The 20,301-nt window shown below is 43.4% G+C and overlaps 1 protein-coding gene across 8 annotated transcripts in view; it reads left to right on the plus strand.

Annotated features, from left to right (window-relative positions):
- SAMD11 (sterile alpha motif domain containing 11) overlaps positions 1-20,301 on the plus strand; it is a 180,701-nt gene that overhangs the window by 51,772 nt on the left and 108,628 nt on the right. For all 8 annotated transcript variants that reach the window (XM_073656947.1, XM_073656944.1, XM_073656946.1 and 5 more), the window contains exon 3: positions 16,375-16,544. In XM_073656947.1, coding sequence (XP_073513048.1) covers positions 16,375-16,544 — 170 coding nt within the window. The remainder of the gene's footprint in view (positions 1-16,374; positions 16,545-20,301) is intronic.

Genomic DNA, 20,301 nt, shown 5'->3' on the forward strand with positions numbered 1-20,301 from the left:
GTTGTTTCCGGTGCCGGCAGCGGCCAGAAGTGCTCCGTTATGGAGCTGCAATGCTTCATCAACTGTATAAAGGCCGTGGTTGGGTACTGCACATCCGATCCTTATTCCAATCAATAGGGGACAGATGTGCAGTTCCCTTCCGCGAACACTATAAAAATGATGATGCTGTGCAGCTCCACAGCTATTCTTTCTGTCACACCTGACAGATCAGACTGTGCAAATTTCTCATTTTTGTGGGTGACAGCCGATTTCATACATCGCATTTTGCACAGAAGTGGAGCTTCCTTTTTTAAGGGGTTGTCCATTTTGTCAAAATCTGTTTTCAAAACTGCATAAGAACACAAAATATTTGACACTTATCTCAACGAATCCCTGCCGCTTCCAGACTCCTCTCCAAATGGTTTATAGTTCCTTGGTCATTTTAAACACACCAAAGAAGACTTATCAGCCAATCATCGGCTGCAGAAGGGACCCTCCTTGGCAAGTGATTGGCAGCAGTGGTCATATGTCTCTGTTTCTGGACATCATTGCTGCAGGAAGTAAAAACAAGTGAGGAGAAGACCGTTTTAATCCATTCTTAGCATTTTATTTATTTATGTATTTTTTAAGATCTCCATGTGGACAAACCCTCTAAACAAAAAAAAATGATTGTATATATCATGTTTTGCCAGGCAACTTATCTTTGCCACAAATTGACACATCAGTCCATCTTAATCTTTTAACAACCCGTCTGGACCAGCAGCCTGGCCTATACATACACAGTCTTATCATTTGCAACACAATTGGCTTTGCCCTTTTGCAGTGAGTTGCACATAAAATACGTTGGTTTTAGGAATTATTTTGCAGATGGTTTATGGGTACATCATTCTCCAGAGAGATTAGTAGCTCAAAGTCACTTTGCAGAGGGTCTTCACCTACACTTTGATCCATCATCCTTCATGATGAATAGAACTGTCCAGACTTGGACTGATCCACCAGGGAACAGGAGAATCCTCCAGTAGGCCCCTATGAAGAAGTGCTAATGAGCAGTGCTTTTACACTTGATTCACAATATGCAGAAAAAGGTATTGTGACGATTATTATTCAGACATAAATTCAGTAGGCCATGAGACATACGCTATTAACTTTATGTTGACTTTTGAATTTGTGTTTTTCTTTGGTTTGTATAAGCCTGGATGTTGACACATGAGTTTATATTTACTGCAACTTATTGTTTGCTAACTTTGCAAGACAGGGATGCAGAGTCATTTAACAATGATGTTTGCTAATATGTTGATTACCATTGTAAACGTGCTTGTGGCTTGTTGACCTGCAGAGTAATGGAGGATAACCCATGGTTATGTTCAAAGAAGCCAGGTTGGAACCATCCGTTCGCCTGGCCCCATGGAGACGTTTGGTGAAGCCAGGATTAAAGCAGTGGAGGACAAAGAGAGAGAGATGACCCCCCTTCCCCCTGACCTGTGGATGATGAGAGGGACTTTAAAATCACAGCCAAGAGAGACTCTACAGATCAGCAACCAGGACACATTGCTCCATCAAGAGGGACACAAATTTGACTCTACAGGATGTCAGCTTATGGGACGACAGCCCCAGCTGGAAGAACACAAATCTGCTTCATTGAATATCTCCTGACCCCAGGGATATTTTTGGGGAGACCAGATTGTGACCATCCGGTCACCTGGAACCCATGGTTATGTTCGAAGAAGCCAGGTTGGAACCATCCGTTCGCCTGGCCCCATGGAGATGTTTGGTGAATCCAGGATTATGACCCTCAGGTCACCTGGCCCCATGGATACGTTCGGAGAAGCCAGGTTGGGACCATTTGGTAGCCAGGTTGGGACCCTAGGATCACCTCGCCCCATGGAAACGCTCGGAGAAGTTAGGTTGGGACCATCCAGTCATCTAGCTCCGTGGAGACATTTGGAGAAGCCAGGTTGGGACCCATCCCGTCGCCTGGCCATCCGGTCGCCCGTGCCTCAATGTACTGTTAGCTTCTTAAGCCTATTGTTTCCTCCTCTCTATGGGTGCCCGCCGAAAGCGGGGTGCCATTGGTGGGGGTATTCGGCCTTGGAAGACCTAGAGTCGCAGGTGCTCTAATCCCGGCATGTCAGCATAAGGGTGAGACTCTGTAATTTTTCATCATCTTGAGTATTTTGCTGGGACTGTACCATGTGTTATTGTCTGGTGGTGGTTCAATAAAGTATTGCCACACTGTGTTACCCTCACCCTGTGTTTTCTGAGTAGTGTTCAGCCCACGGGAGACCCCCGTATCTCCACAGGTATAATCTAATTATTTATTAAACAAGCTAGCCCAGTTAATAATACATAGAAACAAAAGTAAACTTGTGTACTAGGGTCAGGTTATCTTTGCATGTTGCTGAACAGTGGGCCCCAAGAATCAATGTTACTGGTGGGCCTTTGCCAAACCAGTCTGACACAACTGTCCGCAGTTTATAATTAACTGTTTTGTTTAATGTGAGCTAATAAATCTTTTTTTTTAACCAAAGTGTTATTGTCACGGGTGTGTCAGATGTAACAGACAGTCGCTCTGCATCTGTATGCAGAAGATCACTGCGTTTGGCATTGCAGACGCCCTCTTAATCCTTCTCACTTTTGGACCCAGCGGCAACCTCCCTCCTGCTCTGATTGGCACACCCGGTTCTGGGTGTTTATAAACTCTCAGTCTCCTTCAGGGAGTTGTCAGTGATATTCAAATTTTACCTTGTGAAGGATTGGAGCTATAGCAGTCAGCTAGCTTCCTCTATGGTGCCCTTGGAGGACGTTTGGTGTTATCTCTCTGGTGTCTGCTCAAGCTAAATTTTCCCCCTTTGTTTGTCTCCCTTGTTGTCTTCAGTTTATAGTGGGGACTGATCAGTGCTCATCCACCCCTCCTTATCAAGGGCCTAGCTTTAGGGATATACAGGGCTTAGGTTTCCTACTTGGCAATTGGTGTGGAACCAATATAGGGATGGTAGGGTAGGCAGGGTGTTATTAGATCTGCCTAGGGGTCTCCACACCACTTTCCCTATTGTCTGGGCTTCCTTCCCCACATCCCCTCGTGTTGCACTTACTCTTTCCCACACTGTGCGTGACAGTTGTATGGAGATTGTAGGTAGTTGCCATCTCCTGTAAATGCTATAAGCAAGAAGAAGAAAAAAATAACTGGTCTGGTTGGGATTAGAAAATTCTTCATTTTGTTACCAGGGGCCACTGATCCTCTCCGATATTCCTTTCCCTCCCGTATTGGAGTACCACACAGTGAAAACGAATATCTCCTTGTTTTTAATGTTCTATGAAAATTCTTAGCAACGGCTTTTACAAGGAGGAAACCATTATTTATTATCTGTGAGACTTAAGCGCAGGGTGGTTTATGGTACAGGGGGTGGCGCAGGGATCACAGTCTGGATGGCAGGATTTCCGTCACATATGGAAAAGGTTACGGGCTCTGGTCTCCCAGTAGTGGGTCGCACAGGATTTTTCTTTTAATCTCACCCCGGGGCAGCATTTCCTAAGTAAATGCAGGGGACCTCTCATGATTTTCACAGCTCCACTCCGGTCATAGCAGACCTGGAAAAAAAAATGTTAAAACTTCCATCCAAATACTAATTCATAGGCTTCATGACACTGGGGTCCAGCGTGTCTTAATATATGCAGGATAGGGAAAGTTGATCTTTTAGATCTGGTGGTGACTGCACTGATAACGAAGGTTAAAATAAAATATATATATGCAGGATGGGGAAAGTTGATCTTTCAGATCTGGTGGTGACTGCACTGATAACGAAGGTTAAAATAAAATATATATATGCAGGATGGGGAAAGTTGATCTTTAAGATCTGGTGGTGACTGCACTGATAACGAAGGTTAAAATAAAAAAATATATATATGCAGGATAGGGAAAGTTGATTTTTCAGATCTGGTGGTGACTGCACTGATAATGAAGGTTAAAATAAAAAATATATATATGCAGGATAGGGAAAGTTGATCTTTTAGATCTGGTGATGACTGCACTGATAGCGAAGGTTAAAATAAAAAAATATATATATATATGCAGGATGGGGAAAGTTGATATTTTAGATCTGGTGGTGACTGCACTGATAACGAAGGTTAAAATAAAAATATATATACAGTACAGACCAAAAGTTTGGACACACTTTCTCATTTAAAGATTTTTCTGTATTTTCTTGACTATGAAAATTGTACATTCACACTGAAGGCATCAAAACTATGAATTAACACATGTGGAATTATATACTTAACAAAAAAGTGTGAAACAACTGAAAATATGTCTTATATTCTAGGTACTTCAAAGTAGCCACCTTTTGCTTTGATGATTGCTTTGCACACTCTTGGCATTCTCTTGATGAGCTTCAAGAGGTAGTCACCGGAAATGGTCTTCCAACAATCTTGAAGGAGTTCCCAGAGATGCTTAGCACTTGTTGGCCCTTTTGCCTTCACTCTGCGGTCCAGCTCACCCCAAACCATCTCGATTGGGTTCAGGTCTGGTGTATGTGGAGGCCAGGTCATCTGGCGTAGCACCCCATCACTCTCCCTCTTGGTCAAATAGCCCTTACACAGCCTGGAGGTGTGTTTGGGGTCATTGTCCTGTTGAAAAATAAATGATGGTCCAACTAAACGCAAACCGGATGGAATAGCATGCCGCTGCAAGATGCTGTGGTAGCCATTCTGGTTCAGTATGCCTTCAATTTTGAATAAATCCCCACCAGCAAAGCACCCCACACCATCACACCTCCTCCTCCATGCTTCACGGTGGGAACCAGGCATGTAGAGTCCATCCGTTCACCTTTTCTGCGTCGCACAAAGACACGGTGGTTGGAACCAAATATCTCAAATTTGGACTCATCAGACCAAAGCACAGATTTCCACTGGTCTAATGTCCATTCCTTGTGTTCCTCAGCCCAAACAAGTCTCTTCTGCTTGTTGCCTGTCCTTAGCAGTGGTTTCCTAGCAGCTATTTTACCATGAAGGCCTGCTGCACAAAGTCTCCTCTTAACTGATGTTGAAGATATGTGTCTGCTGCTAGAACTCTGTGTAGCATTGACCTGGTCTCTAATCTGAGCTGCTGTTAATCTGCGATTTCTGAGGCTGGTGACTCGGATAAACTTATCCTCAGAAGCAGAGTTGACTCTTGGTCTTCCTTTCCTGGGGCGGTCCTCATGTGAGCCAGTTTCTTTGTAGTGTTTGATGGTTTTTGCAACTGCACTTGGGGACACTTTCAAAGCTTTCCCAATTTTTCTCACTGACTGACCTTCATTTTTTAAAGTAATGATGGCCACTCGTTTTTCTTTACTTAGCTGCTTTTTTCTTGCCATAATACAAATTCTAACAGTCTATTCAGTAGGGTTATCAGCTGTGTATCCACCAGACTTCTGCACAACACAACTGATGGTCCCAACCCCATTTATAAGGTAAGAAATCCCACTTATTAAACCTGACAGGGCACACCTGTGAAGTGAAAACCATTTCCGGTGACTACCTATTGAAGCTCATCAAGAGAATGCCAAGAGTGTGCAAAGCAGTCATCAAAGCAAAAGGTGGCTACTTTGAAGAACCTAGAATATAAGACATATTTTCAGTTGTTTCACACTTTTTTGTTAAGTATATAATTCCACATGTGTTAATTCATAGTTTTGATGCCTTCAGTGTGAATGTACAATTTTCATAGTCATGAAAATACAGAAAAATCTTTAAATGAGAAGGTGTGTCCAAACTTTAGGTCTGTACTGTATATGCAGGTTGGGGAAAGTTGATCTTTTAAATCTGGTGGTGACTGCACTGATAACGAAGGTTAAAATAAAAAAGTATATATATATGCAAGATGGGAAAAGTTGATCTTTTAGATCTGGTGGTGACTGCACTGATAATGAAGGTTAAAATAAAAAAATATATATGCAGGATGGGGAAAGTTGATCTTTTAGATCTGGTGGTGACTGCACTGATAACGAAGGTTAAAATAAAAAAATATATATGCAGGATGGGGAAAAAGTTGATCTTTTAGTTCTGGTGGTGACTACACTGAAAACGAAGGTTATAATAAAAAAATATATATATGCAGGATGGGGAAAGTTGATCTTTTAGATCTGGTGTTGACTGTACTGATAATGAAGGTTAACATAAAAGAAAATATATATATCACTTTTACTATCCTGATTCCTTTCATCTGATCTTCTGAGGATTACGGTTAGGATTAGGCCTCTAGTTAGAGCTCGAGAAGCATCTTGAATAGAGTTGCCCTTTAATTTTGCATATATTGTCTTAGGTCAGCATATAACTATTAAATGATGCCGGTAAACGACGTAACGCTATAATGACTCTCTTAATCTTATAAACATGGAGAGAAAAAAAAAGTAGATGCCGGGCTTAATGAGACGCTGCAATTAGAGAGTGTAATCATGATGGATCTCATGAATGACTGATCAAAATATAAAGCGGCGGCAGCAGCAGCACGGGTAGGCTGAGGATAGACGGAGCGCTTTCATTACAGCACAATGGTGGCTCCGTTGTGATTATCGCTTCCACAAACTAATGACCTTTAATGACCATTCATGGAGAGATGTCCCCCAGACACCTAAAGTGGTATGACGCCTTTCTGTTCCCAGACCCTCATGACCTTGGCACTAGATGGGTCACCATGGGTGGACGCAGACCAAATAAGGCCCCCTCCATTCAAGAACAGTCCAATAGTTCATCATAATCCACCCCTTTATGTTGCTGCTTTGGTGGCGTTAGTAGACCCCTTCTCTCTTGGGTTCTTGTGCGGTTGACAAGGTTCTGTCCTTGCCATGAACCTGGTCTTGATATCTCATCATGGACTTCTTGGACCAATTGTTTCATCGGGGAAGGGGGGGGGCAAATAAATAGGCCGCATTTGGCCATCTTTTTTTTCCGAAAGCAGCCAAAAAATGACCCTCTATAGCGTTCTCTCATCAAACGATGAGCTGTGGTGGAAGAACTCTCATCAGTCTCACTGCAGGCATCTCCAGCATGGCAGGAGTTAACATGGGAGCAGTGCTTTGCTTGTTATTTTTCCTTTCTCTGCTTCCGCACGCTCTTCACAGCTTGCTGCCGATGAGGGACGCGCAGCGCTGGGATCAATTAAAGCCTGACGAGCCCTGACTGGGGAACCTTTACATTTCAGCCCATCTCCAGATGTCACAGCTGGGGATGCAGCTGTTCTGACCTCCTCCTGCAACCCAGGGAGGTAGAAGCTGAGGGCCTTCATAATAAGTGTGTGTGTGCCTTGTGCGTATGTAATATACATCATACAAAGAGCTATTGCACGGCGTATAAAAACTGTACAGAAAAAAATGTGCATAAAACACGTCAACAAATGTGCCAAATCTGGATGGAAAATCCACAGCGTATCCACCCCGTGTGAACATACCCTAGATGATTAGGTCAGTCATAAATGCACAGGCCGTTTACTAATTCAAGTTATATCAAAATCCCAGATTATCCGGACAGATCGAGAAATCCAAAAGTTAAAAAAATAATTTATTTTCAGCAGAAAACATCAAGTTATACCGTAATTGTAACCTTACCGCTGCTCTGGTCTCAGTGTTTTGGAAGCAGAAGTGACGTCATGTTAACATCGAGCATCACTGCTGTAGCCAATCGCTAAGCTCAGCGCCTCAGCACAGCTGCTAAGCTCAGTGATTAGCTGCAGCGGTGACGTGTGCTGATGACTTGACATTACTGCTCCAGCCAAAACACCTATACTGGAGCAGTGACAGCACCCGTCGTTGGACCAATGCAGGGCAAGTACCTGCTGCAGGGTTGGACTGGCCCACCAGAGAACCGGAGAATCCTCAGGTGGGCCCTGTCTTCTCCTTCAGGAGAGTTCATAGTGCAAACCTTGCAGCTGCTATGGGGCTCTTGAGTGAGGGAGAAAGGTGGGCCCTCAGACGTAAATCCTCTGGTGGGCCCAATGTTCTTCAGTCTGACACTGATTTGCTTTGTTTGGTATTCTAGATATTTTACAGCGTTTAGGGTCCACTTTCCCAAAAATGGATAACCCCTTTAATTGCATTTTTCTGTCTTGTCTTTCTGCTTTTGCTGGTTCTCCACATTTATCAAAATGGAGAACAATGTTTGATGGATTTGGTGCAAGTTAAAAATTAGGGGAGTTTTCTGGCTTTTTTTGCCCCTTTTCTAGAGTAAAATATTGCACAATTCTTTTAATAAACCTTAATTTCAACTGCGCAAAAGAAAATAGATTTTGTATTGCAAATTAACATTTCAAAAAGCTTCAAATGACGAAATTAGCCCAAAAAAATCTGAATGATGAAAACCAGTGTTGCACAAACCCAAAATTATTTTTAAAACTAGCAGAAAATTGTGCAAAAGCCATGAAGAATTTGAGACAATGATGTTCTCTACTCAAATTTTGGCTCCGATCCATCAAAGTAATTTTTGTATAGTTTTCCTTCCTGCATTTAATTAATTCTAGATTATCTGTGTTAGAAAATGGCAATTGTTGGCTCTTCACTATAGAAATGTTTCATGGGCCAATCGCTTCACTACTTGTCTGCCATCTATAAATGCGTGTGGTTCAGAATGCTTCACCAACCCCCTGTTTCCCTCTTTCCTAATTGATGCAGACATTTAACAAATCAATTCGGCCATTGTATTCTATCGACTGCTAAATCGGCAAATCAGGAGGATCGATTCACCATCACTAAAAAATGAGTGCTGATCGGACGTGATAATGATACGTGTGCGCCAGATGATTGAAAGATGCATTAAAATGACATCTGCCCGCTGATTATACGAGCGAGCGCGCAGCCCTCAGATCGGAAGGCATTTGTAAAGTGTGTCGGATCCCTCCGTCTTCAGCATTTTTATCCAGAGGTTATTTGTGGAGGCTGACACTGCGAGGAAGAGATAAACTGACCACACGCATAAGATAGCAGCTGCAGAAGGATAGTTTTGGGCGAAAGCTATGTTCTCCAACTCCCTGAACTGGAATGTTATTTCAATAGGGGATAAGCGGTTGTCAGCAGCGCCATTTATCTTTTGGGGAAAATCCAAGCTTGATTTATCTGATGAGAGACTTTGGGGAGAGCAAAATTGTCCCCCAACATACATGAGAGCTTGAACAAAAAAGAGAACTGAGAGTAACCATAAACCACCAATAAATTTAATTAAAAAAATATATTTATTAGAAAAATTCATATTTTTAAAATATTACCATACAGTACAATGATGTATCAAATAAGGAGGAAAAAATCTGGAGAGCCACCAAGTAAATCCAACAAGTCAAACAATAAGCAATAAATGTTACATCTATGTAGCCAGTTTGTAAGTACCATATATAGTAAAGGGCCAAATGGCCTTAAACATAGAATAAAGCAAAAAGCTCGCCCACAGGTGATGTAGCTTACCCATGGTCAGGGAGGATTTAGTTGAGGCCACCAGCACTGCCCCGACACGCATTTCGCATGTAGCTTTCTCAAGGGGAGGTACATGACAGCTTGTGTGGACGGATCCTCTCCTTACAAACAACCTGTAGGGGAGTGGGAGTCATTTTTTCCTTCAATGAAATGGTTCGTGGGTCTCATCAGATTATGTGTTTGAAAATGCCAACATAACCAGTGCTATTAATGGCCGCATACTGCTAAATTTGTTTTAAATTAGGAGACGACCCCCATTAAGGTGTTGTCCAGAATTGCACGTTAGTATGATACAACATCCATTACTTACCGGTTCAGACCTCAGTGATGAAGTGTTCATCATTTACATGACCGGGGCAACCAATCACTGGCCTCTTTGGCCACGTTCCGGTCATGCAAATGTCACCACTGAGGTCAGTAATTGACCGAAGAGATCATGTACATTTTGGAAGTGATGTCACGTGTAACATACCTGGCGGCGTGCTGGCATGGCTTACCACCTCCCACCATGCAAGACCGTCATCTTACCTACCAGTCCAGGCTGCACACTTTGCTCCAGTACCTGCTGTGTGCATGTCTCTTGTCTGATTGCTTAGGGCGGCGGCGCGGTTACTGCCTGTTTCTTATAGTTATAGTGTGCGCAGTCCTAATGCCTCCCCAGCCTATTGCTGTGAGTCACTGGATACTTAAACCCTCTCCACCCAGTAGGAGGTGCCTGAGCAACACTTTATTTCAGTGTGTTCTGTGCAACTGAGTTGCCAGGTCCTGTCCTGTATCTTGTCTGTTTCCGCCACCCTGGGGGCTGTATATCCAGGCCTGTTACCTGTATCTGTGACTTCTAGTCTGTTCTGCCACCCCGGGGGCTGTATACCCAGGCCCGTTACCTGTATCTGTGACTTCTAGTCTGTTTCCGCCACCCTGGGGGCTGAGTTCCCAGGCTCGTTCCTGTATCTTGTTCCTGATTCAGTTCCTGTCTGAACTGTATCCTAGCCCGTTACCTGTTTGTCTCTATGTCCGTACCTGCCCTTTTCCTGCAGTGTCTGAACCTGCACCTAACTCCAACTCGTTGTCTCTGTACTTCTGTTTGTGAGTTTTGTGTCCACTTGTTACTTCATTGTAAGTACCTTGTGTGTATCTGGTTCTGCTTGTCCCGTTTCCCTACCTCCGTATATACCTCCTGTTTTCTAACTATCTTCCTGTATTTTCCAGTCTGTTCCATGTGAACAGAGCCCTGTCCTGTCTGCCTGCACCTTCTGCTCTGTTGTGCTCTGATTGTCCACCGCATCTGGTGTTTCGCTCTGCTCTGCTTGTCCACAGCATCTGCGGTTTCGCTCTGCTCTGCTTGTCCACCGCATCTGCAGTTTCGCTCTGCTCTGCTTGTCCACCGCATCTGCGGTCTCACTCTGCTCTGCTTGTTCACCGCACCTGCGGTTTTGCTCTGCTCTGCTTGTCCACCGCACCTGCGGTTTTGCTCTGCTCTGCTTGTCCACCGCACCTGCAGTTTCGCTCTGCTCTGCTTGTCCACCGTACCTGCGGTTTTGCTCTGCTCTGCTTGTCCACTGCACCTGCGGTTTCGCTCGGCTCCGCTTGTCCTCAGCGCCTGCGGTTCGGCTCTACTAGTCCACCGCACCCGCGGCTCTGTTCCTGTATCCCAGTCCGTACTGGTCCCTATCCAGCCTGCTTTCCTACCTGCCAGTATCTGCCAGTCTGCATACCAGCCACGCCTGCCAGCACCCGCCTGTCTGCCTACCAGCCGTGCCTGCCAGTACCCACCTATCTGCATACCAGCTGTGCCTGCCCGTTCCTGCATTCCCCGCTGTGGGTCAACAGCTGTGACCGGGGTCTGACCTGGAGTAGCACCTGGTCCCTCTGCTCGGTTCCTCCCTGGTTCACGGAGTCGACTGAGCTGCCGTGCGACCTTGGTCGGACCGAGTTGATACTTAGTCACGCCCCTCCAGGCACTCCTCAGTTCATGGTCCAGTGGGATCACTAACCACGCTCACGCCAGTTAGTCCGGGTGTGTGCGTAACAGTTAACATCATGGCTGCAGAACCAAGGAATTGAATAGGTAATTAATAGAGATGAGCAAAAACTAACTTAAAAGTTCAGAGTTTGTACTGGACCGTTTGTGTCCGGTGCTAAACTCCAAACACGGACTTCTCCTGGAAGAGAGAGGGAATTTTTCAGCTCAAAAGTTCGGGTCTCCATTGTTTTCATTGGCATTCGGGTTCTGTTTCAAGTTCGGGTAAAGTTTTGGTACCAAAGCCGAACGTTGGAATACACTGTGTGCAGAATTATTAGGCAAATTAGTATTTTGATCACATGATACTTTTTATACATGTTGTCCTACTCCAAGCTGCATAGGCTTGAGAGCCAACTATCAATTAAGTAAATCTGGTGATGTGCATTTCTGTAATGAGGAGGGGTGTTGCCTAATGACATCAACACCCTATATAAGGTGTGCTTAATTATTAGGCAACTTCCTTTCCTTTGGCAAAATGGGTCAGAAGAGAAATTTGACGGGCTCTGAAAAGTCCAAAATTGTGAGATGTCTTGCAGAGGGATGCAGCAGTCTTGAAATTTCCAAACTTTTGAAGAGTGATCACCGAACAATCAAGCGTTTCATGGCAAATAGCCAACAGGGTCGCAAGAAGAGTGTTGGCCAAAAAAGGCGCAAAATTACTGCCCATGAATTGAGGAAAATCAAGCGTGAAGCTGCCAAGATGCCATTCGCCACCAGTTTTGCCATATTTCAGAGCTGCAACGTTACTGGAGTATCAAAAAGCACAAGGTGTGTGATACTCAGGGACATGGCCAAGGTAAGGAAGGCTGAAAAACGACCACCTTTGAGCAAGAAACATAAGATAAAACGTCAAGAATGGGCCAAGAGATATCTTAAGACTGATTTTTCAAAGGTTTTATGGACTGATGAAATGAGAGTGACTCTTGATGAGCCAGATGGATGGGCCAGAGGCTGGATCAGTAAAGGGCAGAAAGCTCCACTCCGACTCAGACGCCAGCAAGGTGGAGGTGGGGTACTGGTATGGGTTGGTATCATCAGAGATGAACTTGTGGGACCTTTTCGGGTTGAGGATGGAGTGAAGCTCAACTCACAGACCTACTGCCAGTTTCTGGAAGACAACTTCTTCAAGCAGTGGTACAGGAAGAAGTCGGTATCGTTCAAGAAAAACATGATTTTCATGCAGGACAATGCTCCATCACATGCATCCAACTACTCCACAGCGTGGCTGGCCAGTAAAGGTCTAAAAGAAGAAAAAATAATGACATGGTCCCCTTGTTCACCTGATCTGAACCCCATAGAGAACCCGTGGGCCATCGTAAAATGTGAGATCTACAGGGAGGGAAAACAGTACACCTCTCGGAACAGTGTCTGGGAGGCTGTGGTGGCTGCTGCACGCAATGTTGATCGAAAACAGATCAAGCAACTGACAGAATCTATGGATGGAAGGCTGTTGAGTGTCATCATAAAGAAAGGTGGCTATATTGATCACTAATTATTTTGGTTTTTGTTTTTGCATGTCAGAAATATTTATTTCTAAATTTTGTGCACTGATATTGGTTTACCTGGTGAAAATAAACAAGTGAGGTTGGATTATATTTGGTTTTTATTAAGTTGCATAATAATTCTGCACAGTAATAGTTACCTGCACAAACAGATATCCTCCTAAGATAGCCAAATCTAAAAAAAAAACCACTCCAACTTCCAAAAATATTAAGCTTGGATATTTATGAGTCTTTTGGGTTGATTGAGAACATAGTTGTTGATCAATAATAAAAATAATCCTCTAAAATACAACTTGCCTAATAATTCTGCACACAGTGTAAAGTTTGGGTAGGTTACCAGATCTGAACTTCTACGGGTCCGCTCATCCCTAGTAATTAATTGTTATAGAATCCCAGGATCCTGTTCTTGCATCCACATTGGTGCTCCATGACAGCCGGGCAGTGTCTTGCAAACTTTTTTGGCTGGCACTGGAATGTCAACATCTTGGGAGCCTTTTCTGATTATCATAGGCCAATTGATGTTGCAGGGGTACAGAAATCAGAAGGACGCTGGCGTTTGAGTGCCAGCCGAGGAAGATTGCACTACTCCGGTCTCGCTCCATGGAGTACCGCCGGATCAGGGTCCTCCGAAAGTTTTTGCTCAACTTTATTATGTTAACTCATTTCCAACCAGGTTTAGTTTTTTTGTAATTCCAGGAGAATCTCTTTAAGGACATATGTTGGCTCTGATTTTGGCAGACCTGATCTCTTCCATTCAATGTGTTTGGAGGTTTCCCCTGTTTCCTTGTTGGCAGATGCTGGGCATAAGAAGGATCAGAGATGTTGGATTTTAACATGCCCAATCCTTTGTTTGTAATAGAGCTGAGCCTCTTTCAGAGCAGTATAAACAGCCTAAAATATTATTAGGAACCCCATGCTTGCTCACCCAAGTCGTGTATCCATGTATGTGAGGGGGGGGGGGGGGTCATTAGTAATAATGGTTAACCAGATGAATTGACAGCCACCAGAGGTGTATGGTCATCTGTATGGCCTGAGGGAGGGGTTAGTGCATGGCACAATGGACACCATAGCGGGGATCCCCGTGTCATGCAGCGCCCCCTCAAGGTGGCCAATAGATATACATTTTTCAAAGTGCTCTTTAAAGTTACAAAGTTGCAAAAATATTTGTCTCTAACTAATAATCAGGTGATACATCATTTTGCTTATGTGGTGTGGCTAAGCTTCTCAGTGTTGTTTTTTGCATTTTCTGTCTGTATGTCTATGGAGATTTTTCTCTTATGTAAATGCTCATTAAAAGACTTTGAGGAAGACTATGACATCCTCTGAAGACTTAGGGGGAGGGTGAAAGGTCATACAAGAGCTGTGACAGCTGGGAAATGGTGTCTCTTCTCCTCCCGCAGATAGTCACCTTCTCTCCCAGTGTCGCAGTTAAATGCCTGCATATCCTTTCTTGTTATTAATCACGAGTCCCTGGATGTTCCCTGACGACTGCTAACTGCCCCTCCGCACCTTAATGGCTATAAAGAGTTTTTATGATGCAGTCGCTATCTTTTCTCTCTGACGCACATTCAATCACAATGAATCCTTTCCTGTGTCCTCTCCGAGTAGACTTTTTCTTTTTTTTTTTTCTCTCTGTCTGGCAGGATGTACAGTTTTTTTTATTATTTTCTGGCTACCATTAGGTTATAATATGCCAATTTGCATTATGCAGTGAAGGTCGGTGTCAATAGCAAAAAAAAAAGTCCACATCTCTGGATGGTTGTGTTCACTGCTCTCATAAAGTGATTTGTTAAAAAAATGTGTGTTTTTTAAATATATACATATATAGCTTTCTATCCATGAGGCTACATTCCCACGACGAGTTTCTTACTCTGCTTATTTTTGAAAAAATTCAAGTATCATATTTTACTTAATGGGTGCAGAATGGTCATAAAAAACTCACCAAAAGCTCATCATGGGAACATAGCCTTGATCAGTCTTCTAAACACTTTTTGTAGCCAGCCAAGAGTCTTTCAATTCTTGTTTGAGGGATTTTCATCCATTCTTCCTTGGAAAATTCTTCCATTTCTGTGAGATTCCTGGGTCATCTTGCATGTGCTGCTATTTTGAGGTCTAGCCACAGATTTTCAATGATGTTCAGATCAGGGGACTGTGAGGGCCTTTGAAAAACCTTCAGCTTGCTCCTTTTGAGGTCGTCTATTGTGGATTTTGAGGTGTGTTTAGAATCATTATCCTTATGTAGAATCATGCTCTTTTCAACTTCAGCTTTTTTAACGGATGGTGTTATGTTTGCATCAAGAATTTGATGAAATTTCATTGAATCCATTCTTACCTCTACCCATGAAATGTTCCCCGTGCCATTGGCTGCCACACAACAATTATATACTTGACTATGGTACTGCTGAATACGTCTCTCTAGGATAGAACTAAACAAACAATACTCAAACCATTCACTCTATAGTCCTCATCATTCTTACTGCACTATGTGTACTAGAACTTCCTTTCCACTCACTTTCCAGCATACATTGACCTTGCTTGTCCTGAACTGAAAGCCTGTCGCTCTGCTATGCCTGTATGCAGTTTCACAGACAAGAGAGCAGGAGCAGAAAGTCAAAGACCTATCCCAGCTTTCTGTAATCTGTCACAGCTTCTCAGCTGCACATGACTTTATAGTCATTATCATTCTTACAGCACTATAGTTACTAGAACTTCCTCTCCACTCACTTTCCAGCATATATTCACCTTGCCTGTACTGAACTGAAAGCCTATCGCTCTGCTATTCCTATATGGCATACAGTGTATTCAGCGTATGCAGTTTCACAGACAGGAGAGCAGGAGCAGAAAGTCAAAGACCCATCCCAGCTTCCTATAATCTGTCACAGTTTCTCTTCTACATGTGTCCTTTAACTGTCGCGTATCATTCTTACAGCACTATGACTACCAGAACTTCCTTTCCATTCACTTTCCAGCATGCATTGACCTTGCCTGTCCTGAACTGAAAGCCTGTCTCTCTGCTATGCCTGTATGCAGTTTCACAGACAGGAGAGCAGGAGCAGAAAGTCAAAGACCCCTCCTGGCTTCCTATAATTGCCATGGCATCTCTGCTGCCAGAGACAGATTGCACTCTACAACAGGCAGAGATGTCAGAGAGTTAGACAGAAGGGAGGCACTTAGCGAGCGTCACTTTGCAGTGATTTTTCTAGGGTCCAAACAACATAATTTTTCATAAAGTGATTTACAGATTGTCTGAAAGCGTCGGGATCCCTATAAATGAACAAGACACACTGGCATTATTTTTCAACAGTTTTTGTAAAATATTTTCTGTATTCTTATATGCTCTGCTTGACTTTAAGATCATGTATTAAACATGTAAAGATCTGATGATGAAAACCTGCCCGTCAGAATACTTCAGCGTTTGTCTTTTCTCCTCCTTGCACAGAATCGGGGACGACTAGCTGAGAAAAGAACTATCCCACTTCCACCTAGCAGAATACCGAAAAAGGAACCCTGTTCTGTGTTCTCCCCAGGGGAGGAGAGTCCCAAAGGCAATGGCGAAATCCAGACTGTAAAGCTGGAAGAGGATCTGCACATTAGTATCATGAAAAGAAGGTACATGTCCTAACGAGACGCGGCGTTTAACAAGCTCCCAGTGCCCCTGGGGTAGAGGCTTTGAACAGCCGTCATGTGTGGGCTCATTTTTGGCTGATTCCTCTCTCATGCTGGCAACATTTTCACGGAAACCGGATCAGTTTGTGCCTTTCGGACAGCACCTGCTGCATTCACTGATCCCGTCCCAGCATGAGACAGGGCAGCCCTGCTCTCCTAATCTTGTGAAGTCTGAGGGTGGGAGAATGTCTGCTCCGGAGATACAAGTCTCTCCCCTATTCCCATATTATAACCCGTCCACGGCCGATTAAGCTCTTTGCTATTAATCTTGCTCCGGTTGCAGGGTTTGCCATGATTTAGTGGAACCTTGATAAATTGCTTTTCTCCTTGTCTGAAATAAAGTTAATTTGTCGTTACTCGTATAGAACCATTTTTTCCCTCAATGATATACAGTAATCATTCATACCAGTCCTGGTGCCCGATGGGGCTCGCCGCATAATGTCCCAATCTTGAAATTCATATAATGACTTAAAACCTGTACCGTTCAAATATTTTGGGCGCGCTTCAAGTGCCCAGATATCGCCACTGCAAATCAGTTCTTTGTCCAGGGACCTAGTTCTGCAAGTCACCATTGCTGACCATTGAGCCTCCAAAAGTTTGCCCTTCGCATAGTCTATATACATCAGTTCAGTTGTCTCTCCTGACTTTCCCACACATGAACATTTAGCTTGGCCGATCGTTCATGTCACTGGTGGACAGACACAAAAAAGAGCCCCTGTGCGACAGTATAATAATGCACACTTCCGCCTGCTTTGGAGGTAGACGTGGGCCCCTTTGGGCGACCGCACAGGTTGCCCCATTGATATGCCTGCCCCTGGATCATATATTTTCAACATGGATAGAGGAGAACTTTATGGCAGCAGCTTATCTCCTGATTAACAAAAGGGTCACACATTAAAATTCTCTCCCAACATCAGCCAGTTCTTTTGTCTAATGTGTATAGGGGCCTTTACTCACCAAATGTGATAATCCATAACGGATGCCGCTTTTTTGTTGTCCAAAAATGGAGAAAATCAATTTTTTTTTTTAATTTAATGGGTGAATTCATCGGCTGAATATTAAATAAGCACAATTGGTTGCTTCTCCTGTGCTTGGCAATATCCAGTGTATTTCTCTACAAAGGAACATACATGTCTAGTGGGATTGTCTCAGTGGGGTCCAGCAGACCCCTCCGGTGCCAATCATGTGAAAGACCCAACGCTGCGTCGGGATGTCCTTTTTTTGATGGGAGCCACATTGCAGATGTGAATTGCGCCTTAAGACCCATTCACATGGGCCAATTTCTGCCTATAGATTAGCACCAGTCGGACTGATCAGCCGACAAAGGAGCAAAACGCTTGATCTTTGGCTGATTGGATCATTAATTTGGGCCATTAAATCACCATTCTCGGCAGCACATCGCACTGTGCTGCTGAGCTATATGGGGACAGGATGATTATAATGGCGATCAGTCTGTCCCGATGCAGTTATGTCTTCCCATGTAAACGCGCCATTAAAGAAGCACCGACAAACTTGTATACAGTTCGATCAGTGCTACTTTATAGATAGAAATCGGCCGTGTAAATGGGACTTCATCTCATATAATATCTTGCCCAATGCCTATGAACAACTATGTTGCACGGACAGAAGTTTTGCATTGTGATACTTTGTATAAAATTTTCGCACTTTCTCCATTGCACCAATGTTCCTAAATTGGGTGGCAAATTGTCTAGGGGCTATGGTAAATCGGGGGCCATATTAGACCTCTCAACATTTTATAACTAATAGGTTAACAGGAAGCACCTGCCACCCACATTTTCTTTCAGACCCTAAAAAAACATTAACATTAGCTTTGTTTGGGTCAGTCTTATTAAAGGGGTTAAATGAAACATGAGCGATGACTTAAAAGTTGTCTAGAAGTTGTTATAGGTATTGCGGCAGTTGTTATTTTGCTGCAATACCAAACCTAAACTGTGAACAGGTGGTGGCGCTGTTGCTGGAAGGAATCATTCACTATATTTCCACATGCACCAGATCTAAAACCTAAGACTCTGAAACAAGATCGAGACTATAACAAAACTGTGTCAGAAGCCTTTTGTCTATTCGATTTGCATTTCGTTTACTTGAAGATTTAATGGCATTATTGAGATGGGCCGTCCACGGATCTGGTGACGTCACCCGGGACTGTCTGCTCGCCTTCAGTGCGGTAGCAGTGACCCTTGAGATTTATTGAATAATGATAGTGGAACGATCCTTCCTGGCGCCAGCCGGATGATTCACACTTAACACAGGGAGATGTCAATGGACACTGACACACACCTGAGAGTCATAGGATGTATGACTGTGTGACGTGGGGGTCGGGGTCGTAAAACGTTGGCCTGTAAAAAGGAAAAGCTGAGTCTGAATCTAAAATTAAACGGGATACCTTAATACACTAGCAAATATATCAGATTGTGTCCATCCACTGCACCGATGTTCCTAAAGTCGGCGGACGGATTTAAGAACACGTTTAGAGGGTACGGTAAATCACAGGGGGGCTTATTAGGGAAGTCACCACTTCATACTAATAGGTTAATTGGTATTATCTGACACCCTTATTTTAAAGGGATTGTCCACTTTTGGGGACAATTTTTAATTATTTATTTATTTAATTAATTTATTTATATTTATTTATTTAACTTAAATACATGTAATGGGGGCCAAAAAAAATCATTTTTGCAATTGGGTCTCCTAAATTTTTTTGTATCATTTGACTTCTATAGCCTCTTTGATGCACTGTCTACTGCTAGCCGCCGAAGGAGTAAACTGAGAAACCCATCAGTGAACTCGCAGAGAGTTTGTAGCTTCTATCTGTCTTTTTCTCACCTCCACTCAGCTCATTTATGACCACAGACCACATCAAAGTTGAGTCTGTGAAAGACAAACATTGCAAATTTTTAATGAAACTGAATTTTTACCCCGAATATATGTATTAAGTAACAACAAATACATGTTCCCAGAGGTGGACAAACCCCTTCAGATTGTATAAACCTTAAAGGAAATATGTCAGCAGGTTTTGCTATGTAATCAGACAGCAGCATGGTGTAGGGGCTGGGAGCCTGATTCTAGTGATGTATCACTTAGAATCACAGTTTTCTTAGCTGCAGATCTAGCAGAGCTCGGAATGCTGAGCTCTGTATAACTCCGTCCACACCTGATTGGCCACTGTCTGTGTACACTGTATATTGACAGAAAGCTGCCAATCACTAGTGGGGGCGTGGCTGGACTAGGAAACACGAGACACCTAGTCCTGTAGTGATAATCTCCTGCTGATAAAAGACTGATTTTATTAAAACACAGTGTAGTAAGTGACACATTCCTGGAATCAGCGTCTCTGCTCTTACATCATTCTGCTCTCAGATTACATGGCAAAAACCTTCTGACAGATTCCCTGTAACATTTGCATCTGTCTTGCTTAGGATCAAGTCTCATTAAAGGGGTTGAACTAGGGTACAAAAAACATGGCTTGATGTCTTAAAAAAAACAAAACAGCGCCACTCTTGTCTACTGGTTGTTATTAGTATTGCAGCTCAGTCCCATTTACATCAGCAGACCCGAGCTGCAATACCAAACATAACAGCTGTTGGCGCTATTACTGGAAGACAGCATCCATGTTTTTCTGATCTCCTTTAATCTCTGTTTACATTAATTCATCTTCATTAAAATATTATAGGAACTTTTT

Source organism: Phyllobates terribilis, unplaced genomic scaffold (assembly GCF_046119375.1).
Source record: "Phyllobates terribilis strain yellow unplaced genomic scaffold, ASM4611937v1 Scaffold_12__6_contigs__length_324123572, whole genome shotgun sequence".
NCBI lineage: Eukaryota > Metazoa > Chordata > Amphibia > Anura > Dendrobatidae > Phyllobates > Phyllobates terribilis.